Source organism: Syngnathus scovelli, chromosome 2 (assembly GCF_024217435.2).
Source record: "Syngnathus scovelli strain Florida chromosome 2, RoL_Ssco_1.2, whole genome shotgun sequence".
Classification (NCBI taxonomy): Eukaryota; Metazoa; Chordata; class Actinopteri; order Syngnathiformes; family Syngnathidae; genus Syngnathus; species Syngnathus scovelli.
In genome coordinates, this window is record NC_090848.1 from 6913704 (window position 1) to 6939727 (window position 26024).

The 26024-nt window shown below is 42.4% G+C and overlaps 2 protein-coding genes across 9 annotated transcripts; both read left to right on the forward strand.

The window, feature by feature from the left end:
* The first annotated feature begins 3614 nt into the window (after positions 1-3614).
* On the forward strand, positions 3615-11698 carry LOC125989232 (glutathione hydrolase 7). 2 transcript variants are annotated; one of them, XM_049755352.2, is made up of 17 exons: positions 3615-4314; positions 4467-4569; positions 4919-5181; positions 5311-5537; positions 6032-6183; positions 6254-6371; positions 6456-6523; positions 6719-6792; positions 6873-7066; positions 7901-7988; positions 8080-8207; positions 8653-8741; positions 8828-8980; positions 9058-9172; positions 9426-9563; positions 9715-9814; positions 10402-11698. In XM_049755352.2, exons 3-17 carry the CDS (start codon positions 4965-4967, stop codon positions 10569-10571), a joined length of 2031 nt encoding a protein of 676 aa, XP_049611309.1. In that variant the 5' UTR covers positions 3615-4314; positions 4467-4569; positions 4919-4964; the 3' UTR covers positions 10572-11698. The 2 variants fall into 2 exon arrangements, with proteins under 2 accessions (XP_049611309.1, XP_049611308.1); XM_049755351.2 differs by lacking the exon at positions 4467-4569 and having other exon boundaries at positions 3621-4314.
* A 120-nt stretch (positions 11699-11818) lies between these two features.
* Positions 11819-24653, forward strand: ncoa6 (nuclear receptor coactivator 6). 7 transcript variants are annotated; one of them, XM_049755341.1, is made up of 18 exons: positions 11819-11951; positions 13115-13437; positions 13978-14133; positions 14238-14360; positions 14781-14903; positions 14969-15793; positions 15926-16057; positions 16251-17224; positions 17330-17562; positions 17660-17778; positions 18410-18993; positions 19069-19302; positions 19464-22380; positions 23213-23263; positions 23351-23381; positions 23795-23836; positions 24061-24200; positions 24293-24653. In XM_049755341.1, exons 1-18 carry the CDS (start codon positions 11911-11913, stop codon positions 24337-24339), a joined length of 7095 nt encoding a protein of 2364 aa, XP_049611298.1. In that variant the 5' UTR covers positions 11819-11910; the 3' UTR covers positions 24340-24653. The 7 variants fall into 7 exon arrangements, with proteins under 7 accessions (XP_049611298.1, XP_049611291.1, XP_049611294.1 ...); XM_049755334.1 differs by having other exon boundaries at positions 16251-17562; XM_049755337.1 differs by having other exon boundaries at positions 16251-17562; positions 18428-18993.
* Positions 24654-26024: the final 1371 nt, after the last annotated feature.

Below are 26024 nucleotides of genomic sequence, written 5' to 3' on the forward strand. Positions count from 1 at the left end.
CACTCAACATTCAACAGCCAATCGAAAGAGCTCTGTATGAAAGCAGCTTTGGTTTCGCAAAAGCTTTTTGACATTTGGCAGTCTGTCACTGCCTTTACAAAGCAATTAACTCATGAAGTAATGTGTGGCATGACAATGCCTCTACACATGTTTGAGATTGTTGAAGTTGGTAGCATAGTTAACTCGTGGGTTTGTTGTCATGTCTCCCAGCTTGCTTGTGATGACGCATGTCGTGAGGCATGTACAGCTGCATGCATGGTCATGCATGCACCTGTGTTCTCACAGAGATTACTTTAAAGTGTGTAATTCCTTCCGAAAAGGAAAACATACAGCATCCCAATTTTCTCTTTCAAATGACTTGTGTCCAAAAGGTCATGTTAAAGTAATACACTTTAAAGGGGAAGTCAATCCCAAATTTCCTTTTGTAATATGTTCCTTGCAGCCCAACTAGTCAAAACATACTGTTCTAATTAATGCAGGTAGTATGTCTGCTAAGAGATGATAGCTAAGGGCCCTGCATTGCTTGAGCTTTGTTAAAGCAAGATGATAAGGTTTCGGCCTATACAGTTACCAGGTGCTAGGCAACTCATGCAGACACTCAAACAAACCTCATAGAGATGATTATGTGAGTTACACAACAGAACAGTCTGTGCATGCAATCATGTTTTTGTTGTCAAACTCGTCATATGAGTGGTGGAATTAACCTCCCAAATAAAGCCAAATCTTCTTATAATCTATGTACGATACAGGTCTGCTTTCTGACTCCTTTTTTATAGTCTGCACAACACAAATCCAGAGCTTTGCCAGGTTTCCCATAGTTTCCCCAAACTGGCTGGAGAAATAGGTGAAAGTTCAGAGCCAGGCCTTGCCTTCCCTGAGAATGTTGATGTTCACCAATGTGACACGCGCCATGCCTGTTCTTGCCCTGGCTGACACCTAATTGCTTAAAAAGAACTAGAAGGCTTAGGTTTACCAATAGGTTGACTCATACTTCACATCTGTTGCCTCTAAATACCAGTTCTTTGTTTGTTTTGGGTGGTGTCTACCTGCTCCCTTTAACCCCTTCCTGAACTGTGACATGGACATGGTGATGGACGAGATGGGTTTGTTGTTGTGTATTTATACAAGAGACAATTTGGAAACATGCCAATACAAACAAAAGCACTGCCCCTTTGACCATGTGGCATAACAAAAAAAAAAACAATGAGCAGAACAGCACTGTGACGTTGTCCGAGGGGTTGATACACTGACTTTTGGAGTTTTTATTTTTGGTCCTTCTTGCTCTCCTCTCTGGGCTGCAGCATTAGTGGCTGTTTGCATATGATAAGCATGGGCCAAGGGTGTCATGGCAGATGAGAGGTGACGTGCCATGTCAGACTGCTTGCACGTGACACAATTTTGGATGGCCAGAGGACAAGCATTTGAATTCTGACGTAATACATAAACATACAATGGATATAAATTGTCTACACACCCCATTCAAATGCCAGGTTTTTGTGATATAAAAAAAAAAGGTAAATCATTTCAACATTTTTCTGCAATTAATTCAACCAATTACTTCTATAATTCGATTTCATTTAAAAAAAAAAGAAAGTTAAAACAAACAACTGAATAAATGTGGTTGTACAAGTGTGCACACCCTCTGACAACTAGGATGTAGAAATGTTCAGAATTATTCAGTCAAATTCAAAGACGCATCAGAACGCTTCGGTTACCATTTTAAAGAGACAGTGTGCAATTTAGTGCAATCTAGTGGTGACCTAATAGAATGCAACGATTAAAGTGCATGCATTTTTAAGTGTGCACACTAGGGGTGCCACAGGGAGAGCACACGGCAAAATGTCATCGCAAATGACTTCTAGTCTTCCCATCAGTGTATTGTATTTCTAACACATGCTGCAGGCATTGATCCAGCAAATTTGTGGGTCATTGTCTCTCAGGTGTTCGTAGCAGAAAAATAGAGGTGAGACATGTCAGCATCCTGTACGGGGAAGTGCGACCCATTTAATATCATTTGCGATTACTAGCCATTACAGTCATTAAATTGTGTTGATGTGATACAATTGATATTTTTTGCATATTATTGAAATTAATAGTGGTGTTTAAAATGAATAAACATTGAAAAAAAAATCTGAACGTTCTTCACGCTGTCATTTTAAGTACTTATTAACTTCAAATTAATTTCATATGTTCTTGTAGGACTTATTTTTTTTGGCATTAGCCTAAAATTGTTTTTCTAATGCTGTTTCAAACTGTTCATAATTCTTCCCTGCATTTTGATGATGCTACAACGGCTCCAGTTCTATTTTAATGGTGTGGCGTTGTTCTGATCATTGTGTGTTGTGTTTTCACCAAACATATCTTTTGGAATTAGGCCTCATTGAACTACATTCACCACCTCTTTTGGGGAGATTTTGTTATCGACTTTTAAAACCAAGTATGTACAGTTAAGTGTAGTGGTGTCGTGTCAGCATTGGGCTCACACAAACCGGAACATTTTGAAGCTGTATTGCTTTTATAACTGGATTTTGCTTTAAGGTTACATTTAGCAAATCGATGCTGTGTATAGCTCTGGGCATCATGTTACATACAGTTTGTTTGTAAACGTTGTCCTCAACTGCACTGTGTGGTCCCAAGATAACCCCCTAAATACACATAACACTTAGCCAGCACAGACGCCACCTGATAGCTTCCTGACCTCCATCCAAATTACACAACTGAGCTGATGTAAGGCAAATACGCCCCTCCTATATTCCAAGAGATCCCCCCCCCCCCCCTCAATTCATTTAGCAGACAGAAGGGAATGTGTCAGCTTCTCCCACCTTCTCTCATTTCCTTCTTCATATTGCCTCGGTGCTCTCGCAAAGCCCACGTGAATCCCTTCGATGTGTCCCTACAAGGCACGAGCGGACAGGGGCTGGAGGTGTCCTTGGAAAGGGACAGCTGATATACACTGCAAAAAGCAAGGACAGACTGTGCAGGGTGGGAACGTAGCCCCTGATACATGCTCCCCAGGAGGATACAATGAAACCACAAGGGATCTATGACAAATTCCCCTAAGGATGGCAGCTTTGAGAACATAATATTTCAGACACCGGGGTCTATGTTTGAGAAATATTTGTGCTTTTGTTGTACAAGCTGCAGATACATTTCATTTTTTTCTTTCAGGATTAAAAGGTGGTTGAAGAGTGCCTGCCCTCTGCTCAGATTTGTCCCCCAGTGATATGCTGTACTTACCAAAGTATGATCTACATGCTAAAAATAGCAACAGGCAAGGAGAAGGTTAAAGTTAAAGCAAACTGAGACACATGGAAAACCATGGTTTTTTTCATGGAATTTATTAGCGTATATTGTATTGCATTGCATTGTATTGTATTGTTCATTTTATCCTAAATTCTGAACATTACTGTCATTAGTAGCTTTGAATTGAGGTTTTGTTTTTAATATCTTTTACTCGAGGCTTTATTGTAATTACCTGCCTGTATTTAATGTGTACCGACGTGAACCGAAAAATTAAAATCTGTTGCATTTCAAATAATAAGAGATGTTTATTTAGGCAGGGAATCCATTATCAGCATGGTTTGTTGTGCCAAAACAGCTGAGATTTGAACAGCCTTATCACTAGTTACTGGACAACCTGCTCGTCTTGCTCAATAAACTGACCCGCAGCTTCCCCAGCTCGGCAATGGTGTTCCTGGGACCCTGGCAGGACCTGGTGATAGCTGATGACCTCGTCTTACTGGTATTACCAGCTCCCAGCAGTGCAAAAAGTGTTCGTAACAGTGGCAACGTAAAATGGCTGCCCTCTAGCCTCAGCCGCAAGGGTTCTATTGGTAGTCCATCCATTCAAATTTATCGCTGAGATGCTGTTGCGCGCACTTAGGCGCTCCAACCGTGGACACGGAGTGATGGCTTCGGACATTAATGGGAGCGGAACGAACTGCGTCTTTGAATCCACACTCTTAGCGGGCGTTCGAGTTTCCAAATGCGCCCGATATACGTGACGTCCATGAAGGAGGAGGCGGAGGAGATTACAAGGATGACAACAACAACAGTCACTGTGGCACTTCTGTTAGTGGAGACGCACGGGTTGTTATTCTCAAAAAAATATCTCGGCGTGTCTCCTACGGTGATATGTTTTCTCGAACAAGTTGTGCAGGTTGGACACCCTCCCTCAACAGTGAAACACATTCCAGCGGGGGAAACGATCGTTTTGTTTTAGTATTCAAGAACGACATGACCGCGACACTTAAACACGAGTGATAACCCGTCAAAAGGAATATTTTTGATTTCCTCACTCACCCGGCCGGCACGGTAAGTAAGGAGCTTGCGTGTCTTATTTTCGGGCCCGTAATTGATTAAAATTTGCCGTAGCTTGTTAGCTGGCTCGTGCAAAGAGCGCACAGAAATTCCCGACAGGTAATGTGAGGTCCTTTTTGTTGTTTGTAATTGAATATTGTGTTGAGGCGGTGCTGTTAAGCGAAGGCACAGTATCGACGAGTCATCAATGTAAAGCAAGTCAACCATGGAATTGAAGATAAGCTGATCTGCACGTGTCATGTTCTGCAGGTTCCTGCTCGCACGCTTGTCAAAATGCACCGTCATCGGAGCAACAAACCACATTCTTAGCAAGGAGTGATAAACAAAAGATTAGACTGTGACCCAATTTGGCATAGAATTGATTCTAACCAAGAAGTGGGCCTGAAAAGAAATCCTGACACTAATTACAAAGGGTCTCAAAATACAGCCTCTCTACTATTACCGTAAATTTCGGACTATAAGCCGCTACTTTTTTCTCAATTTTTTTTTTCTGTGATTTTTCTCACGACTAATACACTTATACACTCATAAAAAGGCTGTGGACCGCAGTTGTGCTGTTATGTTAATAAAGGTTATGCGTCAAATGTTATATTTAAAGAGAGGACAGGTGCAGTGTGTGACCAGCACAATCCAGAAGAACAGCCATGCAAAATTCATCCCCTGAGGTCGTGGCAGATTACCCTGAAGGATTTGTGGTGGCTAAAGATGCCACTCCAGAGACAACACTGGGCAGTGCCTACTATCCGGTGGACTACATGAGCATCACAAGCTTCCCGAGGTTGCCAGAGGATGAAGTTATCCAGGGGGACAATGCCTTAAAATCTCGTAAAGACGATGACGTCTTAGCCGAGCAAGAGACAGGTGGGTCAAACTGTGTCACCTGGTGTTTCCTAAAACTAAAAGCTGTCCTCAAAAGTCACTTAGGATGGGGCATGCTTGAGGAATTCAGAAAAGTGTTGTTAAAAATATCTGATATATTTTCCATTCCAGACCCCGATGTGTTCTTGAGTTCTGCTCGTCTCCAGCGTCTCCCTTCCTCGGCATCTGACCTGGCTTATTACGATGAAGTGTCCTTGAGGGAGACCACAAGCAATCCTTTTTCGGAAGATTGTGCTTGCCAGAGGGATGGTCTGAACGTCATCATCACAGCCTGTCTAACATTTGCCACAGGGGTCACCGTTGCTCTCATCATGCAGATCTACTTTGGAGACCCCCAGGTGGGAGTGAGCATCAGCATGCAAAAATAGGGTTGATTTGATGAAATAATTCTGCCCTTGCAAGAGAAGTCATACTAGTGCTGTTACTGTTTAATACTTTTAGAATCGATTATTCTATCGATTAATCTAACGACTAATCGAATAACTGGATACATTTTTTAACTATTGGTATTATTTAGTAATTAAAAAGCAATGGATTTAAGTAGTTTTACACAAGTCGGATTGATGGTCACTCTTTTCCAAAATAAAAGCAGATGTTTGCAATTGTCTTATTTTGATTAACTCAAAACAAAATCTGTCTGCTCTCATGAAGGACTAGAGAATTCAGAGAATTACTACTTTTGAGAGGCTGAATTCTGAAAATTTGGAAAATGTCTCTACATTATTACTTTATTGAATAACAAGGCGATTAATTCAATGATCAATTTGTTGTCGATTAATCGCTAAATCTTTACACCTCTAAATCACACCCATCGCCTCATTTTTCTTGCCAGGTCTTTCACCAAGGAGCGGTGGTGACAGATGTGGCTCGGTGCACATCCCTCGGGTTTGAGGTTTTGGGGAAGCAGGGGTCCAGTGTTGATGCTGCCATCACCGCTGCCCTCTGTTTGGGTATTGTACACCCCCACACATCTGGTTTAGGAGGGTGAGTTGTCGAAACAAAAATCACGTATGGCATGGGGGAAGCATTTTTATTGTCTGTGTAATGTCCTCAGCGGGGGAGTTATGTTGGTGCATGACATCCGTAAAAATGAGACAAGAGTCATTGACTTCCGAGAAACAGCGCCGGTTGCCATTCGGGAAGAGTTACTCCAAACGAACCTTGATCTCAACGTGAGGCATATTTTCCTCTCATGTAGTTGCTAAGCCAGCCATACTTTTATGATTTTGTAACTGCGCAATTCATGTGCCTTTCAGCCCGGTCTACTTGTTGGAGTACCAGGCATGCTAAGTGGAATGCATCAGGCACACCAACTTTATGGCAAGTACGTATGTAATAATACTTTTTACCTAGCTGAGCCACAACTGATATTTATCTTTTATTGTTTATCTTTCACTGGAGCTGATGTCCTACCCCTAGCAGAATCAGTACAGATGACAAATCAGTTATTTGTTTTGTATTTTAAAAGTTTTCAAACCTTTATCAACTAAGCCATTATCCCATGTCGTAAATTTGCCAGAATACCGTGGAAGGACGTGGTTTCTTTGGCAGCAGATGTGGCAAGAAACGGATTTAATGTCACTCATGAATTGGGTAAGTCATAATAGTATTGTGGTGTGTAAGTCACTTGTAGGTAATTAAATTTGATGTCTGTCATGTCTTTGTATCCCTAGCTGAAGCTCTTGCTAATGTTAAGGACCAGAACGTATCGGATGCATTTCGGGATCTTTTCCTACCTAATGGCCAGGCTCCCCTCTCTGGGTTGTTGAGCAGACGACTGGATTTGGCCAGCGTCTTGGATGCAATCGCAGTTAAAGGGATACCAGAGTTCTACAGTGGAAACCTGACGCAGGAAATTGTTTCTGCGGTAAAGATTTCACAAATATCAACATCATCTTGACTCTTCACACACTCGGATGCCCTGACATGATAAATGTAATAAATGATAAATATTTGATTATCAAAAGCACTCAAACGAAGTACAGAGGGATATAGAGGCAAAGCTTAAACTATTTGTACGATATGTCAGATGAATTTCCCCATTTAAAATCAATGGCAACTGATCCATGAGTTAAAGTCTTCGCTAAAATCAACAATGTAATGTTCTGTAATTTTTAATAAAGAAAATATCACTCTATTAGGGGTGTGCATAGCCATTGGGTGACAGTATAATACAGTCACGCAAACAAATGAAGAGTTTTGTGCAACTACTTTGAATTTAATCTGCAGTAATATACTACGTTGTTTAATGAGAATTGTTGCTTTTGGTGCACAATTTGTGTTAAAAAAAAAACATTCCTTAAAGTATTCTTTAAACCGCCACATAGTAGATGATATTCATTAGCCCATCATTCTAGGCAAACATAGTTAGCATTCACCTTGTGGACTTAAAGGTAAGTTATGGAAGGTGTTTTAAATACACAATGGAGCGCGTGACTCTCTTCTAAAATGTGTTTACTTTGTCATTAAACTTGAGTGTGACGTTAAACAGCTTGAAGCCACATTAATTAGTCACTACAACAACTACTTGTGAAGTGAATTTGGTTCAATTTTTTGCTCGCAAGTCAAAGCCAACGATCAGACAAACAGTGGTTCGTTACGGAAAAAAACTTCGTCAAGTCAGGTCGCTTGTATCTGACTTCAGTCATCTGACTCAGAAACTGACTTGACTATTGTGTTTCTCTGTTGTGCTCATTTCAAGGTGCAAGCAAGTGGTGGGGTGCTCATAGAAGATGACTTTGGGAACTACAGCACAGTCCTACAGGAGCCAGCACACATTAGCTATCAAGGCGAGTACCATTTTCATTCTCCATTTTCCTTCTTTTTTTTTTTCTGCAATAACTACAACTGACGTTTTGTTCTTTGTGAATGTTTATGAAGGACACGATGTGATGGTGGCTCCGGCACCTCATGCTGGTATTGGCCTGATCGCAGCTCTCAACATCCTGGAAGGTTACAACATTACCAACCAGGTGCCCAGGAACCACACCTATCACTGGACTGCAGAGGTAATATTAACCATTTGTTCATTAAAACTTATTTCAAATACAGTACAGTGGAACCTCAATTTACCTGACGAATAGACAATTTACTAATAGGACATGTTTTTTGATCTATAAGTAATGTAATGTTGCCACTGTACAAAGCGCCCAGGCATCCTTACAATAAAGCATAAATTATTAAATAAAACATATTGCGAGTCAGTCCTGGAAATAATAATAAATAATATATAATAAAATTATATATACGTATATATATATATATATATATATATATATATATATATATATATATATATATATATATATATATATATATATATATAAATTAATAAAAAAGGGGCATTTGAGTCAACTGAACATTATTCTTTATTCGTCACAATCTATTTATTAGTTCCAGATCCGCTACGACGAGGTTCCACTGTAGAGTGATTTATCCATTGATGTCTTCCAGTCGGTGAAAATAGCTTTGGCCATGGCGAGTGGCCTTGGGGACCCCATGTTTGACACTTCAGTCTCAGATATAGTCAGTAGGATGTTGAGGTAATACAACGTGCATTGCTCTGCTGCATTCAAATATGTTTTCTGTCAGGCTCATTCATAGAGTCCTTCCATGTCCAATCTCTAAGCAAAGAACAGGCGTCCTTTCTCCGCCAAATGATCAGTGACTTTCAGACCTTTCCAGCCAGCCATTACACGCCTTCGTTTAGTTTGGAAGATGGCGTTTCAGCTGCCCAGGTCATGATCATGGGCCCAGATGACCACATAGTCTCAGTTGTAAGGTAAAACATCACATTGGCTTGTTTTCGTTGTTAATATTAAAGAGAAAATAGTTACACACCATATTTTGATCTTTTAGTTCCCTAAATAAACCATTTGGCAGTCGGATAGTGACTCCTTCAGGAATCCTTTTGAACAGCCAAATCATGGCCTTCTCTTGGCCTAATAAAACCCAAAGCTCCACACCGAACCCTGTAAGTAAACCTTATGTGTGGTGCCTTGTGATATGAGTTTTCATTTTTTTCGTGGCCACATTCATAATTCAAATAATTTCTGGAATGATTGAAAATGTGTTTCCTCTCTACAGCTTGAGTTCTCATGTCAAAGCAAAAACATTGGCCGTGTTTCAAAATGTGGGGGGTCGCATGTATCTCAATGCACCACTGTAATTTCTAATATCAGATGTTGATTTCTTATTGCGTTCTAAAACATGGTTAATGTATTTAGCATAACAGCGTCCTGCCTGGAAAGCGACCATTGTCCTTCCTGATGCCCACTGTGGTGAGGCCTTCCAACAGGATGTGCGGTACATACATTGCAGTTGGATCCTCCAATGGAGCAAAAGCTCTTAGTGGCATCACACAGGTGATTATCTTACATGACACGACTGAATTTTGACAATCAACTGTGGTATTTTGAAGCCGAGGGCTAGCAGGATGTGAATCATTTATATATTTTTTTCACATTATCTTGCTTTGTTTCATTTAATGGTGTGATGTTTTCTTATCTGTCACAGGTGCTGCTAAATGTTTTGTCTTCACGTAAAAATATGACTGACAGTTTATCTTATGGTAGACTCCACCCAGAGCTGGATACAGACACCCTACTCGTGGACTGTAAGTTTTTTCCAACTCCCTTAATTCGCAGATATTCTAGGCTCTTCAAAAATTGTGCAATGCATTTTGTGAATTTTTTTTAAAGGTATTTTTCAATCTCAGCTGCAGAGATTTTAAACATTTTATGACATTTGCTTCTTCAAGAGGGAGTCAACCCCAAAATGTATTTGTCATGATATGTTCTGTATAGCCAAACTTGTTTAAACACAGTGTTTATATCAATGTTTTGTTTGTGGAATATGAACTAAAGAGGGAAAATCCACCTTTTTTTTTTTTTTATCCTTGTCAGGCCCCATCCATTATGCCACTTGCTGTCGACTGAAAATGACATCACAGTTTCCCCCTGAGATGCATAAAAATGTACAAATGTTGCTGCTTAACTCATATTCCACAAACGCAATATTTATTAACATGTGGTGTTTAGACTAGTGGGGGCACATACAAAATATCATTGTCAAGATATATATATTTTTTGGTTGACTTTCTCTTTAAACTTGTGTTTATTAAAGATAATTCCAGAACTAAATAAGTTATTGAAGCTATATTGCTGATTGCAACAAATCCCAATGCCCCATCCTCTCTTACAGCTGAATTTCTGGATGAAGACATTGAGCTCCTGCAGGGTCAAGGACACAAGGTTGAGAGGATAGATGTTTTGTCATTAGTAGAGGGTACTTGGAGAACTAATGACCTTATCACTGGCGTGACAGACCCCCGTAGTGCTGATGCCTTAGCCCTTGAACACTCCAGGACTTAGCTGTTGTCCAAAAACACTCCTGAAGCTGCTTATTAATTTTGGACACTGAATAAATTGAATCACAATGGGCTATTCCTGGTAAAACCAAATTTAAACAAGCTGCTTATTAATTTTGGACACTGAATAAATCGGATGACCATGAACTGTTCCTGGTAAAACCAAATTACATAAATGTCGTTTGAAATTACTTTGCAGCTGTTGCTTGAACATATTTTATGGTCCAAGAGACCATTTTTGGCCTGCCTACCACAGTTGAATATTATCTGTTCTTCCACCCAAAATGACATTCCTGATGTATGCTAAGCATACATAGAAAAATGTTTATCTGTTCCGATTCAAGTTCATCTACAATTAATCTATGAAAATAAATGTGAAATTTACAGATGTAATGTTTTCCAGGCAGGCTTCTTTGAAACTGCATGAGCATCTGCATACAATACAATATTGCTGTTGTATGGACACGAACAAGTTCTGTAGGTGTTGAGTCGTTAAGCAATGTAACGGCGATAAAAATAATTCAATAAGTCTGCCAATGATGCAGCATTTTAAATTGGGCAGTAGTACAGTAATTTTGATGCCGCAACAATTGTGCAAATGGTGCAAGAACTTCTCAAGCAATTGTCCAGTGGTGTGATACTACTAATCAACAAGCCAACATTCAAGCCAAGCTGTTCATCTGAATTGTTGCACCATAGAATGACCACAATGACAAAAAAGTACAGTGGTTGTTACTTTGCTGTGTAACTTTGGTTAGATGCATAGTTAGATGTTTGACCAACAAGCTACCAGAAAAATGTTATTCACAAATGTTACTGTATTTTGATGTGTACATGTGTTTTGTTGTCGTGTTTTTTTCAATGCATGCAACCACAGATTGTTTATTTATATTTCAAATTACTTTAGGTTGCGTACATAAAAGTTAGAATCGATAGCAGTTGTCAAGTTCTTAAAGTGGTTCTATTTTAGTATACACTGGTGATTTAATTTAATCCTAAATTGTGCAATATGGCTTTCATGCTTCTTTGTTGTCTGTAGAGTGCCATGCACACATTTGCACATTATGTGAACGATTTTATGTGATTGTTTTTCATACATCCATCCTCATAATAAAATGGAACTGAAGATTGCTCTATTGCATCTGTTCATCATTTGCACTTGTTCCACTGATTAAATTATTCCTTACTTTTATTTTTAGCTTTTTGTGGACATTATCAAACTTGTGTATGGTCGACGTGTGTACACGCTTTTAATTTATTTTGAAAAGCCTAAACGGAAACGCTAACTGTGCTTAATGTGTTTTTCTTTGCTACCCTGTTTTGTTAGCTAATTTGGCTAGCAGATGTCGACAGGTCGAATTTATTTTCAGAAAAACTATGTGTGGTAAGACTTTTTCCTCATCGTTGAATATCCTGCAATGAACAAGGCGTGGCTGATCCGTTTACCTCCAAAAGAATTCAGAAGCTATTATGTGCATTTTCGAAGCATCCGTGGTGAATTACTAGGCTATTGCTAATTGATTGCTTGCTTGGATGTTCGAAGGATCAGCCTGGTCTTAGACTTGATTAGTTTCGAATATATAATATATTACACGACAAGCTAACTTTATCGTGAAGCAATGCAAAATACATTTATGCAGAATTTCTGATTGAGACCCCCCGCCCCCCATGGTACCAAGGCTTTGTGCCATGGCCCGCTACAACTGCAGGGCCGATCATTTTATTATTTTGTAGTTACTGCTTATACTAGATAATGTGAGCATTTGGTGCGTTGACACATCACTTTAACGCAAAACATACACTGCAACAATACGTATTTTACTGCCAGCAAGATGTTTGAATGAATGTCACTCATGCAAGAAGAACAGCTTTTTATTTTGTAATGCTGCTTAACTGCGAGTGCCCGAATATCTTTTCCCGAAGTATGTGGTTCATGAATGTGTATTCGACAGAACTGAAATATTTAATAAGAAGGTAGAATAGTTCTCATTGGTGATTTGTCGGAGTGAATAATTCTTGGCCTGCCGTGTTATGGTTTTACTGTTTTTTACATTAAATGGCTCACGATTCCAGCTATGGCCGCGAGGGCTATGACAGTCCAGTAACGTTGTTTTTTTTTTTTTTTCCCAACATAGATTTTACAGATTAAACTCTTGAACCTTTTGACATTTAAATTATCATCCTACTTTTCCTTACCCCAACCATATTTTTTTTTGTGGGGCTCTAATTATTTTTGCGTCACCAGCTACATCGAAATTGTCCAGCTCCGTAACTGTTCAATCTTCAATAAATGTGTCAAATAATATGGTTCTTTTCCAATTCCCGACGAGCTGCAGTAAATCATTGTAAACAGTGAAAAAAAAAAACAATTTAATTGACTTGTGTTCTGGAGCTGTTTTACTAAATCCAGCTTTTGGTATACTGAACCTGTGCAGGCTACAGTGAAATCTCAAAACCACCAGTTGCTGATTCTTCTAAGCATTTGACAATATCAGTGGTAATCAGGAATAAATTGTAATCGCTTGTTTTTCTCATGTGCAATTTTAGCATAAAACGGCTTCAACGCCACTCCCAGACAAAGAGGAGAATGGCTCATCAAGGCACTCCAGCTCAGCTATCCCAACGGGCCGAGGAGGACCTGGAGCGTGAGAGTGACTCAGATTGGGACTCTGGTGTCGGCGATGAGATTGACAGTTGCCACAGAAGCCCTGAGACTGAAGAGGACAACCACAATGATGCCACAGAAGGCACAAGTGGGGCAGGAGCGCATTCTACTGTTTTTGTTGCCTTTCAAGGAAATATGGAAGACGAAGACTTCAAAATGAAACTTGACACTGTGCTCAGTGGTATACCCAATATGCTTGATATGGGTCAGTATGTTTTACTTAAACCCATCTTTTCTTTCTGATCAAACTTGTCATTAGCTGGGCCCGACCGTAATGGATTTTTATGAGGATGAAGTCGATATTTGGCAGGGGAAAAAAAAAAATCAGATCATGTCTAATTGGCCAATTAGAAATAATCTATCATGAATAAACTAAAGATGTCAATTACAGGCAGAACATATGTCGGAACTTTACAATTAATACCCAGTTATGTTAATTTGTGGAAAATTAAAAATGTCTTCTACCCCATTAGTTCCTTTGCCATGAAGTGATAATTTCAGAATAAAAAGGAGATGCCTTTCTCTATAATACTAGTTGATCAATTAGCCAATACATTGTGCTTATGCACAATTCTATTCACATTAGCTGACTTGCTACATGTCTGAAGTGAGTTTTGTCCTCAATAGATATTTCTTACAGAGGTGGTGGTTTGCCCATTGTTTTTCTTCTTTATGTTCAAATAAAAATAGGTTGATTCCATTTCCGATACACTGCAATTGGAAGTTGTATTCTGCCCTCTTCTAGACTCAAAGACGCTTCAGCCACAGCATGTCGAGCCGTGGAACAGCGTGCGTGTTACCTTCAACATTCCACGGGATGCTGCTGAACGACTGAGACTGCTGGCTCAGAACCACCAGCAGCAGCTCCGAGAACTGGGAATTCTTTCAGTGCAAATCGAAGGTCAGATACGCAGATCTTGTTTCACAACCATTGAACACACGATTAGAGCGTCAAACTAAGTAATAATAACAAGTGTTAATAAATCTGTTTTTTCTATTGTTTAGGAGAGGGGGCCATCAACGTTGCAGGGGGACCAAATCGAGGACAAGAAGTCCGAGTTAATGGACCAATTGGAGCCGCTGGCCAAATGAGAATGGATGTGGGGTTTCCAAGTCAGCCTGGTCAAGGTATTGCTGCTCTTTTGTTGCTAAAATTGCAACAATTGTTGTTTGTTTTACCAGTACTATAGAACTTAGTTATGGAATTTTCCATCTCGAGACCCACGAGATATTATGGTCAGTATTTAATATACACCAAACTACCAAGAGAAAGAATAGACTCTCCTTTAACCAGAAAAAGAAAATGTTTGAATTTGCCTTTCCATTCTTTTATAATCAGCAGTAGAAAAAAGGTAGGTTACACAAAACACAGCCGTTTCCCTCCAGTAGACTCAAACTGTGCCGATATTGCTCCTACTCTAAAATGGGACATTGATGTTGTGCATCAGTCATGTTTTGGCCATATCGCCCAACCCGCTCTTGGTCTCTTGGTTTCCCATATCACAAAAACCCTTGTATTTGAAGTTTAATATACTACTTTTCCACAAGCAGGAGTGAGGATGTCAAATCCTTCCATGGTCCCCCCAGGCTCAGGCATGACAGGTCAAGCTCTGGTGCCAGGTAATAGTGGACAGATGCATCCACGTGTCGCAAGACCAGCTTCACAGACAGGTTGGAGATATTTTCTAATGCACATTTGATCAAAAGTGCTAAAATGATACATTATGCTGTCACAGATGTCATGGATCCAATGATGCCAGGCATGTCAGTTCAGCAGCAGCAGCAGCTTCAGCATCAACAGCCTGGTCCCCATGGCCCCATTCCTCCCCAGGCTGCCCATCACATGCAGGCTTTGCAGGCTGGCAGACCAATCAACCCTGCTGCTTTACAGCAACTTCAACAACAACATCACCAACAGCAACAGGCCCAACAGCAAGCGCAACTCTCTCAGCTTGGAGCCAGAACCCCATTCAACCCACAAGGCCAAATGGCTATACCTCCTGGCTGGAACCCCTCTGGAGTCCTCCAGACACCAGCTGCCCAAGGAGGTCCTGCTTGGAGGAAGCCTCCACCTCAAGCTCAGATGGTTCAACGCCCTCCCTCCCTTACTACAGTTCAGACGCCCAGTCACCCGCCACCACCTTATCCATTTGGTAGCCAACAGGCAGGTCAGGTATTCAATGCTATGGGACAAGGACAGTTGCAGCAGCAGCAGCAGCAACAACAGATGGCAATGGGCCAATTTGCTGCTCCTCAGCCTAAAGTTCCACAGGTTGGCCCTGGTAGTGTCGTAGGACCACCGAGACCTCCTCCACCCATTCCACCTACAAGTGGCCCCCAAGGGAATCTCACTGCCAAATCACCGGGGTCTTCATCATCTCCTTTTCAACAGGGTTCACCTGGAACTCCCCCAATGATGGCTCAGAGGCCTACAACTCCGCAGGGTTTTCCACAGGGTGTTGGCTCACCAGGAAGAGCAGCCCTCAACCAACAAGGTAACATGCAACAAGGATTCATCGGAATGCCCCAACACGGACAACCAGGAGCACAAGTTCATCCAGGTTGGGCACTTTTCTTTGCTGTGTATAATTGTGACTATAAATAAATCAACTGTTATATATATATATATACTACTGCTTATCATAAGAATTACTTTGGCATTGAGATGACAAGTCAACAAATTTTGCCCACAGGTATACCGAAACGGCCAATGGCCTATCCAACCCAAAACTTTGCTCAAGGGCAGGTGGGCACCGGCATGCCAGGTGCTCCCGGTGGAGGATCTAATCAGCAGCTACAGAGCAGCCAAACATTGACCCATACAGGTAAAATACCCTCAGTGGATCACTGTAATTAAACCATAGTTTTGAGGCTAAACTTTACTAAGTGCATATTCTGAAAAAATATATTTGCATACTGCTTGTGCTTTGGATGTATTTTTTTTTTTTACATTAAAAAATGTTTGCAATACCTGTTTACGACAATGCTGCCAATGTTTTCCTTCACTCTTTGCATCAGGAGTCCAGCAGCCATCCTCCACACCAAATTCAATCCATGCCCAACCCAACGTTATGGGTGTACAAAGTGGCCATCCAGGTCAGTCCCCAGGTACAGCTACTGGGCCTAGCATGACCCAGCAACAGCAGCCAGGCCTTCAGACCCCGATCTTAGGCCTCCAGCATCAGGCCCAACCCGTGTCCTCCTCCCCCAGCCAGATGGTTCAAGGCCAGGGTGGAGGTCAGACTGTCCTCTCAAGGCCCCTCAGTCAAGGGCAGAGAGGGGGGATGACCCCACCCAAGCAAATGATGCCTCAGCAAGGCCAGGGGGTGATTCATGGGCAGGGTCAGATGGTTGGAGGCCAAGGGCATCAGGCAATGCTCCTGCAACAACAGCAGCAGCAGCAGCAGCAACAACAGAATTCCATGATGGAACAAATGGTCGTAAACCAAATGCAAGGAAACAAACAGCCATTTGGAGGAAAAATACCTTCTGGGGTCATGCCTGGCCAGATGATGCGGGGCCCCTCACCAAACGTTCCAGGCAACATGCCTCAGTTCCAGGGCCAGGTTGGCCCACAGCAGATGACACCGCAACAGCAAATGGCCCATCTCCAACAACAACAACAGTTACAACAGCAGCATCAACTGCAACAGCAGCAGCAGCAGCAACAACAGCTTCAGCAACAGCAACACCACCACCAGCAGATGAATCAGCAGCAGCCTCAACAGGTTCCACTTAGTGTCAATCCTAATCAAATGATGGGTATGCATGGGCAACAGTTGAGGCTTCCTGCTGGTCATCCTCTTATCCAACAACAGTTGCAACAGCAGCAGTTACAGCAGCAGCAGAAACAGCAGCAGCAAGTAATGTTACAACAGCAACAGCAGCAGCAACAACAACAACAGACAGCTCAAGCACACCCACATCAATTGGGAGATCCCAGTAGTGGGACAGGCGATTTGGGGGTCCAACAGATGGTCCCTGATATGCAGGTACAGCAGGCACAAGGCATGATGGGGGGCCCTCAGCACATGCAAATGGGAAATGGACACTTTGCTGGTCATGGCATGAACTTTAACTCCCAATTCCCGGCTCAGGTTCCAATGGGGGGACCTTGTGCACAGGCAGGTGGTTTCCCTGTCAGTAAAGATGTAACATTGACAAGCCCCCTGCTGGTAAATCTGCTGCAGAGTGATATCTCAGCCAGCCAATTTGGACCAGGAGGAAAGCAAGCAGGCGGGAACAATCAGGTCAAACCCAAAAAAAAGAAACCTGCACGAAAGAAGAAGCCAAAAGATGGAGAAGGGCCTCAGCAAATCGAGGGACCTGGGTAACCAGTTTTATTGGCAACAAAAAGACTGTTTTCAAACCATATTGTATTTTACCATTATGATTCAAGTTGACAAATGTTTTTCTTATATTTTTAGTAGTATGGATGTGACTGGTACTATGGAGGATTCGGACCTGCAAAATTTTGGTGGCGAACCGAGTTTAGGTCTGGACAACTCTGGTACAAAGCTCGCTGACTTTCCCAACAGGCCGGCAGGTATTTAGGAATTGTTTTTTTCATTAGAATATTTTTAAATTTATTGTATTAAATAGATATTAATTAGCCTCATAAACATACTGTATTTTTTTGATTATGCTATATTTTTTAGAGGCAAATTTGAACCAAGGTATGACACACAAATCCACTTGCCTGGGTGTCATTTTATTTGTTATGTCCATTGAGTTTTAGTGGCATGTTAAAGAAGTAGAATCGTAAATGGCATGATTTCAGGTGACATTGCTAAAAACAACACATTTTTGCTGTGAGTACATGTTGTGCTCAGTTAAGTACAGTTGGTTTTAAATAGGGTCAATCGCTGGGTTGTTGGTCTTCATATAGCCCAGGGCTAGCTAGACCCAGTCCTCAAGGGCTGCTGTCCTGCCTGTTTTACACATCTCCCTTATCCAATACACCAAAATGAAATGATCAGCTGACAAGCTGATATTATTTCAATTGGGTGTGTTTAACAAGGGAGGCGTAAAACAGGCAGTACAGTGGCCTTCGAGGACCAGAGCTGGATATGTGTGAGGCAACCAGAGATGCTAAGTTTCTATGTCCAGTTGTAGGCTGTAGCTAGTTCTTTGCACCTTTGTTGACATATTTCCATTTGGTATCTGTTTGCCCCAAGTATTCCCTGGTCAAACAGGTGATCAAAGGATATTGCAGCAGGTACCGATGCAATTCATGCAGCAACAGCAGCAGCAACAGCAGCAGCAACAGCAGCAGCAACCGCAACAGCAGCAACAACAAATTCAACACATGCAACAGCAAATTCAACAGCAACAACAACAGCAAATTCAACAGCATCAACAGCAAATTCAACAACAGCAAATTCAACAACAACAGCAGCAGCAGCAGCAAATTCAACAGCAGCAGCAAATTCAACAACAGCAGCAAATTCAACAACAGCAACAAATTCAACAACAGCAGCAAATTCAACAACAGCAGCAAATTCAACAACAACAACAACAACAACAACAACAACAGCAAATTCAACAACAGCAACACATTCAACAACAACAGCAAATGCAGCAACAATTACAACAGCAGCAGATGCAACAGCAGCAGATGCAACAGTTGCAAATGCAAGGTCTCCAGAATCCTCAAGGGCAGCAAGGCATGACAGGACCACAGACCCCGGCTCAAGGCCAATCCCAGGTACACCATCAGCTGCAACAGCAGCAGGGTCAGCAGCAGCATCTACAACAACAGGTAATTTGATTCAACTGCAATATGCAATAGATACCCACAGATCTAATCCTGCTGGATTTAAACCTTGATCCGCAGCAACAGCAGCAGATGTTGATGATGCTCAAGATGCAGCAAGAGCAGAAGAATCGCATGGCCATCGCTCCAGGAGGTCAACTTCCTCCTCGTGTCGTTGGCAATCAACCTGAGGCACAAAGACTGCCGGTTTCACAGCAAGGGAACATGCCTGTTATGATCAGCCTTCAAGGACATGCAGGCTTAGCGCCGTCACCTGACAAAACAAGAGGAATGCCCCTGATCATAAATCCCCAGGTGAGCGCAACTGGTGATTTCATGGCAACTGTTCTTCAAGAAAATACTTAATTGTTAAGGAAAGCTACATTTTGTTAAGTCAGAGTTTCTACATACAGAGAAAAAAGTTATTATCAGTGTGCAGTGTATTTGAGTCAACTCTACTGTCTTCTCCATTTTAGCTTGCAGGTACTGCTCGACGAATGTCCCTTCCTGATCCAGGCCAGGGTCCCCAAAGCACTGGATCTGATGAGACAACTTCTGGGATCCACCCCAAGCAGGATAGGCCAAGTGGTGCAGAAATGGCCATGCAGTCTGGAAATGGCACCCAACAGATGATGGCCAACCAGGGCTCCACAACCCACGTGATGAAGCAAGGCCCTGTTCCGTCATCAGTGGCCCAGCACACTGGAGCCAGTCCTCAACAACAATTACCCACTCAACCTCAACAAGGAGCACCCATATCCGGCATTCATTTCCCTAACGTTTCAACAACTTCACAGAGTTCCAGACCAAAAACCCCCAACAGGGCCAGTCCCAGGCCATATCATCACCCCCTCACCCCAACTAATCGTCCACCGAGCACTGAGCCCTCAGAAATCAACCTTTCACCAGAAAGGCTCAATGCTTCAATTGCTGGGCTATTTCCCCCTAAAATCAACATTCCTCTGCCACCCAGACAGGCAAACCTAAACCGAGGATTTGACCAACAAGGCCTTAATCCAACAACATTGAAAGCCATTGGACAGGCGCCTCCAAACTTGACTTTACCAGGCAACAATAGCAACAGTGGAAGTGGTGGAAATAACGCTAGCAACAGTCAACCACCTTTTTCTACTGGTGCGGGTGGGGGAGGCGCTAAACCAGACAAGCAGTCTGGAGGACAGAGTAAAAGGGCCAGTCCTAGCAACAGTCGAAGGTCAAGCCCAGCTTCAAGTCGTAAATCAACCACACCAAGTCCTGGAAGACAGAAAGGTCCTAAAGTGGCCATCACATGCCCTCCCCAACCTCAACAGCTGGTTAATGCTCAGGGGCAAACCATGATGCTAAGCCCCACATCAGTAACACCAAATTCAGTATCGCAATTAAGTGGCAGCATGGAGACACAACAGACTCAGAGTCCCTTCCATGGTTTGCAAGGTAACCCTCCTGAGGGCAGCAGAGAAGGTCAGATAATGATGGCGTCCGAGCAACGTCAGGTATCTCAGCCTCAGCCGCATCCTCAGCCTGTGCGGGAGTTATCGGCTCCACGGATGACAAGTCCTCGTCCTTCCGCTCCTCAGCAGCCGAAATCCGATTTGGAGTTACAAGCAGCGGATAGGCAGTCAACGCTCAAAGCGCCACTGCCAGAGTCTGGAGGAACAGTGGCTGTCAGGTCCGCTCCCACTTCACTCAACCAGCTTCTAGACGTCGCAAACAAACCTCTTCGGCCCGTGCATGGTAATGCGGTTAGGGACGTTATGACAAAAGACAGCCCCAAGTCAGCCATGGATACAGAGAGACAACTTCAGTTAAGTGCAGAAATGCCAGCCCCTGTTGCTACATCTGCCACTCTTACTGAATCAGACACTAAAGCCAAGCCTCCTTTGTCAACTACTACTAGCAGCCACAGCATGCAGCCCAACGTGACCTTCAATACCACCCCCAGCAGCAACGACAACCCTTTATCCTCTCCTGGTATCACTTCCACTTTAAGTACAACTACTAGCCTTTGTTCGACCTTCACTAACACAAATGTTGTCCAGAGTGTAAGCCCTAAACCAGCGACTTCCACTCCGGGCAGTCATCCGTTAGCCGTTAGCAGCGGTTCAAACACCAGCTGTAGTCCAAGCCAAGCCAGCGTGATGCTCAAATCTGGCACGGGCTCGAAACCTATTACAAGTGTTCACTCTGTCATACAGATTCCTGCTTCGTCCAGTTCCATTTCTTCCAACCAGATCACCGTATTTGTCACCCCTAACCCAATGACTTCTGCCCCGACATCTCAAGTTCCTGCATCTATTGTTTCCACAATGGTGGCTCTACCGAACAAAAATATTCGGCCACAGGATATTCGGCATCAGACACCTGTAACTCGACCAGCACAGTTTATCACCACCACCCCTGTGTTATTCAACCCCATTTTTCAAGTCCCGAGTACATCTGTCTCGCCCAATACCACAGTAGTTTCTCAGTCAGTCACTATGATGGGACCCATCCAAGTGTCGACGGCAAACATCCAACTTTCTACTGCCCCGAGTTCCACACAGTCATCAGGGGCAAACATAAGCGCATCTCAACTCGCGAGAAGCACTGTTGGACACCTTCAGACTGTCACCAGTGTGTCCTCAGCTACCCCAATTGGTGCGCATTCAACTCCTCAGCAAATCAACCACAAAACAGAAAATGTAGTTGAAGCTCAAAAATCAAGTCCACCAGTCAGCCAGCCAGCTCTTCCAAGCCCTTCAACGTCCTCCTCCTTTCAAGCTCCCATTGCATCTCCACCTTGCTCAAGTCCTAACAGTATGAACGCAGTAAGAAAGGGCCTTGTTTCTGCCGCACCCACTGCCCAAATAAAAAGTAAACCTTTGCAAGTGACCATAGCTCTCTCTGGAACAGCTGATTCCCAAATACCTGCTCAGGTATCCATTGTGGCTGCTCCCCCACAAGTCTTACACCCTTCTGCTAGTCCTGTTGTTCCAACTGAGCCTTCAGTGGCCCAAACCACCGCTGCCACTCCAAACCTTACAACACCGTCAATCTCCTCTTTTGTTTCGGTTCCTGCTCAGGTTACTGTTCCTCCCCAGGCTCCATTGCCTCCTACAACTGTACTGTCAAACTTCACCCAGGCTGCAACGTCTCCAAATCCCATCACCAGTGTAGTTGGTACCACCACTGTGGCCTCCTCTATGACCTTGCTCTCTACAGGCAGTCCAGTTCAAAATCCAGTATCATCTTTGGTTCCAATTGTTGCAAAGCCTGGACTGATTCAGGAGAACCCACCTGCAAATTCCTCTGCTGCTACTGCAAGCAGAGTTCTTTCTCAGACTGGACCTGGGTCTTTTGAACCCACTGTTACACAAGCAGTGGCTCCTGCTGAAACTATTCAGACCACACCAGGTAAATACAGGTTTTAAATCAATTCTGCTGGATGCTAGGTACTTGTATGTCCTCAATGTGTAGTTCTGCGCACATTAATTCTAACTAGAGATGTCCCGATCACATGATTGGAAGTCCAGCCTGATCATCTCATTTTCAACTAGTCGGAATCGGGGGAATATGCATACGTTTTATACTATGCATTATTACAACACAGCTGGAAACAGCGGAAGTAAACAGAGTGATTTTCGCATTTTTAGATCCACAAATTAATATTTGATTTTCACATTTATGATATTCACGTTTTTTGGATTCACAAATGTAGGCGTAATTTTTTGTTTTTCACATTCATAAATATATACGTGATTTACAGGTGGGTTTTATTGTGTGTGCGCATTTGTCATGGCTTACCATTTATAAATATTCAATTCTGAATGTGGATTGTCAAATGTGTTTGTGGCTCAGTGGACACTCATTTTGGACACAAACATCACTATCAAGAAATCCACACGCGTCTCAGATATTCATGTGTTGAAATGTCATCCCTTCTCTGTCCGCAGGGAGGCAGTGTTGCTGTCTCCATTAAACAGAACATGCCATGTGCTCATTTAAAAATTAAAACGGAAAACAAGCCACTGTATGATCTATTATATTTATATATAATATTTGTTAAAAAGAGACAATTGGGATGCACTTATTTCCCCTCCCTAATACATTGCCAAGGTATCAGATCGGTATTGTTGCATCCTCTAAATCACGGGACTCGGACTTGGCTGCAAAAAAGACGTGATCAGCACATCCCTAATTCAAACTCGTAAATATGTTGTAACTCTATCTTTTCGTCATTTCTTAGAATCTGTTCAGCAAGATGTTTCACAAGAGCCAGTTGCTGTTGCGAAGACAAGTGAGTGTGTCACTTTATGCAGAGAAATGAAAATTGATGTGATCTTATTTGTAATTTGGTTACATAGATTTTTTTCTGTCCTTTCAGGTGACGAGGTCTTACCAAGTCCTGATCCAGGGTAAGACTCCTCATAGCAAGAGTGCTGTTGTTACTGTAGAATAGATGTCTAGCTGAATACTTGAAGACTTGGGATTTACTTCGACATAATCACCTCAGAAATGTTTAGAAGTTTCTAACTCAGGGAGGTCATATGGTTTGCCAACGGGGTATATGGTGAGAATCAGTGAGCCTCGTGGCCTCGGCACATGGTATGTATGATGAGCATGTAACGATCTACTAATCCTTCGGTAATGCATGTCTCAGGTGAAACCCAATGACATTGCTTATGACCAACAATGCATATATACAACTCGGCTGACCTTCATGGCCTCATCTCTTCTCTGGAGACTTCATTCATATGGTTTGGAAGTGAAGCCATGTTTATTCAAGCACAGTTGATAGTTTACCGCTGTTTTTCCACTTCTATCACAGATGGGCAAAGAAAAGAAAGACGCCCATCAACTTAGTTCCAAGGTATGTATTTGAGCATGTTTGCGCAGCAAAGACACAAGCGGTGGTCATGTTGACGTAGTGGAGCTGTCTGGATGAAGATGGACAGTATCTGTGGTAGATGAGGAAAAACAGCAGAGTCCTGCGCGGTATTCTATCTTCCTGAGTAGTGCAGAGTTCAACTCACCCCCTCTTTAATAATGCCGTGTTGTATTTTCCTCTGTTTGTTGGTCTTCTGTTGTTCCCAGGGCTGCTGTGGAGAAACCCAAGGGGCCCAGTAGACGCAGCTCACGAGCTGAGAAGGAGGTGGAGGAAGAGCCGGTAACAGAAAGTGCTGTCAGGAAGAGATCAGCACGGCCCGGAACGACTGCTGCGGCTGTTGTTAAAGGTAGCCCAAGTGAATAAATGCTGTCAACTAACAAATCTGAATGTCCATTTCCACATTTCATCTAAACTTCATGGCGTGTGTATTTTCAACAGAAACTGGAGCCAGTCCCACCCAGGCCAAACGAAGGAAGTCAAAATAGAAGCAAAGGTCTGCTTTGTTATGTTTCTGTTCTCTGCTGTGAATCACTTGATTTGGATTTTTGTCCCACTTCGTAATTTTATTTTATTTTATTTTTTACTCGGTGAAGAAATCATGTACAGATCGTTTTAAAAACAATAATGATGTATTGTCCGTCCTGTAATGTGAGATTGTAGTTCAAACGTGTGCATATGTTGTGCGTGTTTTGTTTTGGGGAGGGGGGGGTTACATGCTAGAGTAATCATTTAGACTGATAATGAAGATTGTCCTGTTTGCAAATGATGTTAAAAGTGAATTAAATTTTCTACTGCTTTAGCCAGTGTGTCAAATATGTATGTTTAAGGATGTCAAAGAAAATTATATTTTAGGTTTTTTAGAGAATTGATTTGTAAACAATGGCTGGTTTGGGTGCTCCATGCAAGGAAGGTATTCTTGTGGGATTAAAATGATCATGAGAATGGTGAGCAAAAATCCCCAAACGACATTAATGAATGACCTGCAGTGAGCTCGGACCAATTTGACAAAAGTTACCATCATTAGCACACTACGCTGACATGGGAATCAAATCCTACAGTGTCAGATGTGTTCCTCTGCTTAAGCCAGTTCACATTAAGGCCCATGTGATGTTTTCAAGCTATCAGTGAGTACATTAAAAATGAAACGAGTGGATCTTCCAGTATGACTGAATCCAAACACAACGCCCTCATTAAAGGAGTGGCTCCAGATGACGCATTGCAAAGACCTAGAGTGGCCTAGCCCTGAGGAAGTCTCCCGACCGCAACCAAAGAGAAAATCTGTGGCGAGAATTGAAAGCCTGCACTGCCCAACAACAGCCCCAAAACATTACTGCTCGATAAGAGATCCATGGAGGAATGGGCCAAAACACTAAATATAATGTGTGCAGATCTGATGAAGGACTGTAACAGTTGACCTCTATTATTGCCTCAAAAATTCAGATTACAAAGGAATGAATGAAATGTCTGTTATTGACCAAATATTTGTTTCCACCATAATTTACAATAAATGATTTCACCTTCTTAAGACCCAGAAACATGCATGAGGACATTTGTTTTATATTTCAATAGAATAAATGAAGTCACAGTTGAGTAATGATGTGCAAAACTTAATTTTGTGGCAGCAGCATTTTCCCTGCATGCAAAAACAAAATGATAAGCAGCAATTGTGCCTATGAATAAACATGGCTCATTTGAAATTCTGCTAACAGTTGCAGGAAAACATACAGTGTGTATTTAAAAGACTACATTTTGCATTGTCACTCTTTTTTCAACATCTGAACACGTCATGAAATATAAAACATTGAACGTACTCACCCAAACTTGCATGAACACACTGCACTCTGGTTTTCCCCGAGTAGTCTTTTGCTCCGCAGCACCCTGCATTCTTCGTGTTTTCCACCTCTGGCAGATTTGTATTAGTCCTCCCGTGGACTGATACATGGAGCACTTACATCAGCCTTTAACCCTTGGACCCTAACATCTAGGTCATCTTCCTGCTCTGAAAAATCAGACTTGTCCGTCATGCTGACCCAAGAAGGTCATGGCCACTTCTGCAGTGCATGAAATCTGAGGAACTGCATGATGTTCTTCTTTGAAGTGCTAAATACACGGAGGCCTTGATGACTTTATGATGTATGTGCACGTCTAGGTAGTAGAGACAGACTCATAT